This window comes from Entamoeba nuttalli (assembly GCF_000257125.1).
Source record: "Entamoeba nuttalli P19 unplaced genomic scaffold asmbl_5336, whole genome shotgun sequence".
In the NCBI taxonomy this organism is placed as follows: Eukaryota; Evosea; order Mastigamoebida; family Endamoebidae; genus Entamoeba; species Entamoeba nuttalli.
Genome location: NW_008577393.1, coordinates 1 through 5,022, shown reverse-complemented (window position 1 = coordinate 5,022; position 5,022 = coordinate 1). Strand labels below are relative to the sequence as shown.

The 5,022-nt window shown below is 25.4% G+C and overlaps 3 protein-coding genes across 3 annotated transcripts; 1 reads left to right on the top strand and 2 right to left on the bottom strand.

The window, feature by feature from the left end:
- Positions 1–487: 487 nt before the first annotated feature.
- ENU1_127570 (RNA-binding protein, putative) lies at positions 488–1,255 on the bottom strand (the record flags this gene model as incomplete). Its single annotated transcript, XM_008859989.1, has 1 exon — positions 488–1,255. One exon carries the CDS (start codon positions 1,253–1,255, stop codon positions 488–490), a length of 768 nt encoding a protein of 255 aa, XP_008858211.1.
- A 123-nt stretch (positions 1,256–1,378) lies between these two features.
- On the top strand, positions 1,379–2,521 carry ENU1_127560 (hypothetical protein; the record flags this gene model as incomplete). The annotated part of the gene is made up of 1 exon (XM_008859988.1): positions 1,379–2,521. One exon carries the CDS (start codon positions 1,379–1,381, stop codon positions 2,519–2,521), a length of 1,143 nt encoding a protein of 380 aa, XP_008858210.1.
- A 39-nt stretch (positions 2,522–2,560) lies between these two features.
- Positions 2,561–4,858, bottom strand: ENU1_127550 (exocyst complex component exo70, putative; the record flags this gene model as incomplete). Its single annotated transcript, XM_008859987.1, has 1 exon — positions 2,561–4,858. The coding sequence occupies one exon, from the start codon at positions 4,856–4,858 to the stop codon at positions 2,561–2,563; it is 2,298 nt and encodes a 765-aa protein (XP_008858209.1).
- Between the last annotated feature and the right edge of the window lie 164 nt (positions 4,859–5,022).

Sequence of the window (5,022 nt, the reverse complement as noted above, 5' to 3'; positions counted from 1 at the left end):
GTTTTATATAACGTAAATATTCATTAAAATAAAAAAAGAGAATAAAAATAAAAATCTACAACTTTCATTTATTTATAAAAAATACTAAACAAAAGAATGTTGTTATCGTTTTCAACAGTAAATTTTTTTATAGATATTAATTCATTAATTGTATTTTATTATAATATATAAAGAATAAAAGAAGAAGTAATATAATAATTCTAAACTAGATGAAGGTTTACTTAAATAGAAATGAAAAGAGTATTTAAGAAAGAAGAGGTAAAGAGTTTTATAGTTATTGATTTTATCAGATAGAGCTATTGTACTTTATAATGCAATTCGTTATTTTACTTTATAAATTAAAAACCAAAAAGAATCCTTAAGATTTTAAGAAGAAAATAAGGAATAAAAAGAAGAAGTAAAATAGTGTAATAAAGAATGTATGAATAATGATATAAATTAATAACAAAAATAGAATCTAAGGTAAAAATAAAATGATAAAAATCAATCAATCATCTCGTTCAGGAGGAAAAGGAGAATAATTTTTCTTCTTTTCTATAATTTTCTTTTTTAATTCTTTTTTCTTTTTCTTAATTTCTTTTAATTTTTCAGGTTTAGTATTTTGTTTCTTTGAGTATTGAGGAATATAACGAGACCAATCTTCGTTTTTCATATTTTCGTTTTTCATTAATTCTTTTTTAATCATTAATGCTTTAATATTATAAATTGGATGAATATTGTCCATACAATCTTCTACTATCTTTCTAACCATTTTAATACCAGAAGGTGAACCAATTACACTTACTGTTTTACCTTGAATTAAAATAAAACATCCTGTTAATATTTCAATTGCTTTTTGGGTAGCTCCATTAGGACCTACTAAACGTTGTCTTCTTTTAACAAATCGTTCTTTATTTTTAATCATATTACCAATTTTAATGATATCACACCAGTATTGGTCTTGAAGAACTTTTATTGCTTCTTGTGCTGGAACTCCTCTTGATAATAACTTCAACATATCACGTGCTTTAATAATAATGAATGGATCCCATGTTTTACGAGTTGTTTTAACTGTCATAATACCTTTAACTAAATCAAGTTCTCCTTTTAAACAAACTTCATCTAAAGCTTTATTTATGACATACCACATCCCTTTTAAATATGCTTCTCGATATTTTGGAAATAAAATAGAAAAACTACTCTCTTCTAATAGTCCATTAGGATTGTCCTCTGGTTTAAAATCATTAACTTTCCATAATGGATCATTTGCACTCATCAACCACCAACTGAATTTTTTAAATTCTTTTCATTTTTTTTTAGGGTTTTTAATTTAATTTTTGTTTTTCTTTTTTAATAATTTTTAAGAAAAATAATTGAAGTTTTTCATAAACGTAATTTGATGATGAAAGCAGTTACTCAACTTATTTGGGGAAATGAAGAAGAAGAAGTTCCTAATGAAATTTATAGAAATATTCAAGTTATTCCAAAAGAGGCACAAATATATTTCCCAGTTGTGTTTGATGAAGTAAGATTGAGATATTATAAAGAGACAACAACAAAACTCTTTTCAAGTAATATTCAAATAGAAGATGATATTTTATTTATTGTTCCTGATCATAAACTTAAATCAAATGAGTTACATTATATTGAATCGGTTATTGAACGTAGTGTTCCATATGTTGAAAGTATTCAATTGGTTAATATAAATAATGCAGATAATGCATTTTATAATTATTTACTCCCTCTTTATCTTGAAAACAAATTTCATGCTCAATTTGTTATTGACCAACAAAATAAGAGAATTATTTTTCAACAAGAAAATGAATGTAATAAAGAAGGCATTATAAAATATATTAATTCTTTAAATGTAAAACCATTAAAAATTAATTATACATTTGATAATGAACAATTTCATTCATTTGCAATAAACGACTTTATTTCATTTGAGAATTTTAAAACACAATATTCATTTGAAATACCAATACAAACTTGTTTAACATTTGTATTGAGAAAGTACAGTTCTTTCATTAAAAGAGAAATGAAAAGGTATTGTGTTGTAGCTCAAAATCCAGAAATGATGAAAGGAAATTATCAATTAGGAGATAGTTATATCACTTGCTATACTTTTAATTCTTTAGTAAAAGACATGTTCCTTAATGTACTTAATAGATATTGTGAACAAGTACAAAACACAACACTTTCTTATTCATTTGATTATAGTTATATTAAGAAATTATGTAAATCATTTAACATACAACACCAAAATGAAACAGTTGCAATTAGGTGTATTAATTCAAGTGATTCTAAATCTAAATGTGTTTCAATGATTTATATCGAACAGAGTCAATTTGAAAAATATTTTTTAATTGTCAAAAGAATGGCTGAAGAACATAAAACATATCCTTTAGATTCTATTCAATTAACAAACGAACAACAAAATTATTTTATTCAGAAAGGGGTAATTTTTGATAAAGAGTCACATTTAATTCATTCATTCTCAAGACAAACTTCTTCTGAGCTAAGTGTATATGAAAATAAATAACCCAAATGGTTCTTAAAGTCAAAAAGAAAAAAAATTCACTTAGAATGGATTAATATTCTTAATAAACTTCTTAGTACTTTTCAATGGGTTTTTAATTACTTTTGGAGTTTCTTTAACAATATCCACAGGTTTATGAGATAGATTTTTTAAGTGTTGTGGAAGATTTTGTAAAGGAGTAGCTAAAGAAGTAATAGTAGACATTTTAGGAACAAAATGAGGTACATTTTGTAGGAAGTCAGGAATGTAATCCGTAAGTTCTTTTGATTCACCATTAACATCAGTTTTAGCTTCAAACATTAATTTAATACATTGCTCAACCATTTGAGGAGTATAAAGGAAATATTTAGTAGGATTTTGAGTAAATTTAACTTTTTCATAATTATTATAGAAAAGAGTGTATGGTTCTAATATTTGTTCTTTTAATACACTTCTTAGCTCCTCTTTTAATTGGTCATTATAAACTGAATATCCACTGGATACTGTATGAAGTGCTTGGAAATCTTTATTAAATGAAGTAAAAGCTTTCTTAATTTGTTCACTTTTACTAGGTCTAGCATTTAAAGTTTCATAAATTGATTGAAGAGAGTCTTTATATTCGTGGATTGCATTTTCTTTTTTTGTTGAAAAGTCACTTTCTATTTTCTTTTGTAAACTACTTCCAAATAATTTTTCAAATCCATCTAACATACACACATTCATAATAAATGCGTAGTTATTTATTTTAAATATTTTTCCTAGTCTGGACTTTTCTTTTGATGCTCTTGCCTCTATCATCTGGCATAAATTTTGAATACACACATCTACAAACATTCCTACATATCCCTCATCTTCTGTTCCATTACTATTTTGTTTGTTTTCTTCTCTATACATTCTACTAATATAACTAGATAATTGTGGAAGGTATTTCTCTAATTTAGAAAGATAATGCATTGTATCAGCTGCAAGTTGAGATACTGTTCCATCTACTGGAATACTACTCTCTGTCCATGAAAATATTTTATTTAGTGTAGAATCTATAAGGACTTCATCTCTAAATTTAATTAACAATGTTTTAACATTTGTATACATTGTATCAAATAATGCATCTACTCTTTTAGTTTGAGAGTCTCTTTTATCTCCTGTTGTATCTTCAACATATAAATCATCTTCCTCCTCTTCTTCTTCTTTTTTATCACTACCAAATGTAAATGATGACGTTAGAACATTAAATCCTTTTTCTAACGCAATAAATCCTTTTGACTTATTCTTTGGATCTTCATTTATTTTAAGTGCATTAGTGAAGTCAGCCTTCATATTTTCATAAACTTCAAGTATATCAAGTAATGGGAAAACAATAAATGGAGTATCCAATGTTTGTAATGTTGAAACAAATGATGTATATAAATCAATAAAAGCAGTGAATGGTTCATCAGTGGTCCCAACAAAAAATTTATCAAAATCGTTTTGAAGAATATCTTGCTGAAAAATACGTTCGTTTTGAAACAAAGAAAGGACATGCTTCATAGTAGTAATAAATGCATTTTTACCATTAGTATATCCTACTGTATACTCTATAACTTCATCACTTTCAGTTAATACTGGTAAAGTAATACTTTGAATAACTTCTAATAAATACTCTTTTCTATTCTCAAATATTACAGCAAAAACATCATGAGCATTAGCTCTTAATAATGTTCCAGCTTCAAATATTATTGGCATAGCTTTCTTTAACATTTGAAGATACTCTGTTCCAATATAAGACTCTTTTGATAATATTTGTGAAACACTTTCTGGTTTACTAATCTCAACAAATAAATCATTATAAAATACTAATGTTTTATCATAAACTATTTGTAAATGATTCTTTGTATCTATTTCATGTGAACTATAAAATTGATATTCTTTTCTATCATTCATAAATTGATAAATTTTAATACAGTCTTGAAGTAAATTAACACATTCATCAAATGTATTTACACTACCAATTCTTTCTTGTATTCCATTAGCTAACTTTAACATATCACCAACTTGGTTGATTGAATCAATAGCATTTTGTAGTAACATTTTATCTTTCTTTAATGAATCAATAGTATTGTCTACTTTATTATTAGTTGCTTCTTCTAATTTATTATTTAACTCATCTATAGTAGTATGTGCTCCACTGAATAAAGAAGCAATTGAACCAATAGTTTTATCCATTCGACTGACAATTTGTTCTCCTTTTGTAAGTGAGTCAGTAATTAAATCATCCTCTTCAAGTATCTCGGAATTTATTACACTAGATCTTAACTCAAATTGTTCGTTTAATAACAGTGTGATAATTCGTTGTTGGTCTTTAGACCGTTGGTTCTCTTCCATGTCAAATCGAAGTATTAAAACAGTTCTTTTGAACTTTTTTTTCTTTTTTTTCTTTGTTCTTAAATTAGTAATTCTATTTTTAAATTATTTTCATCAATAAAACTTGTCTTTTCAATGAATGAAACTTTAGTTTATGTAATATATAACGAAATAATTCATTATTT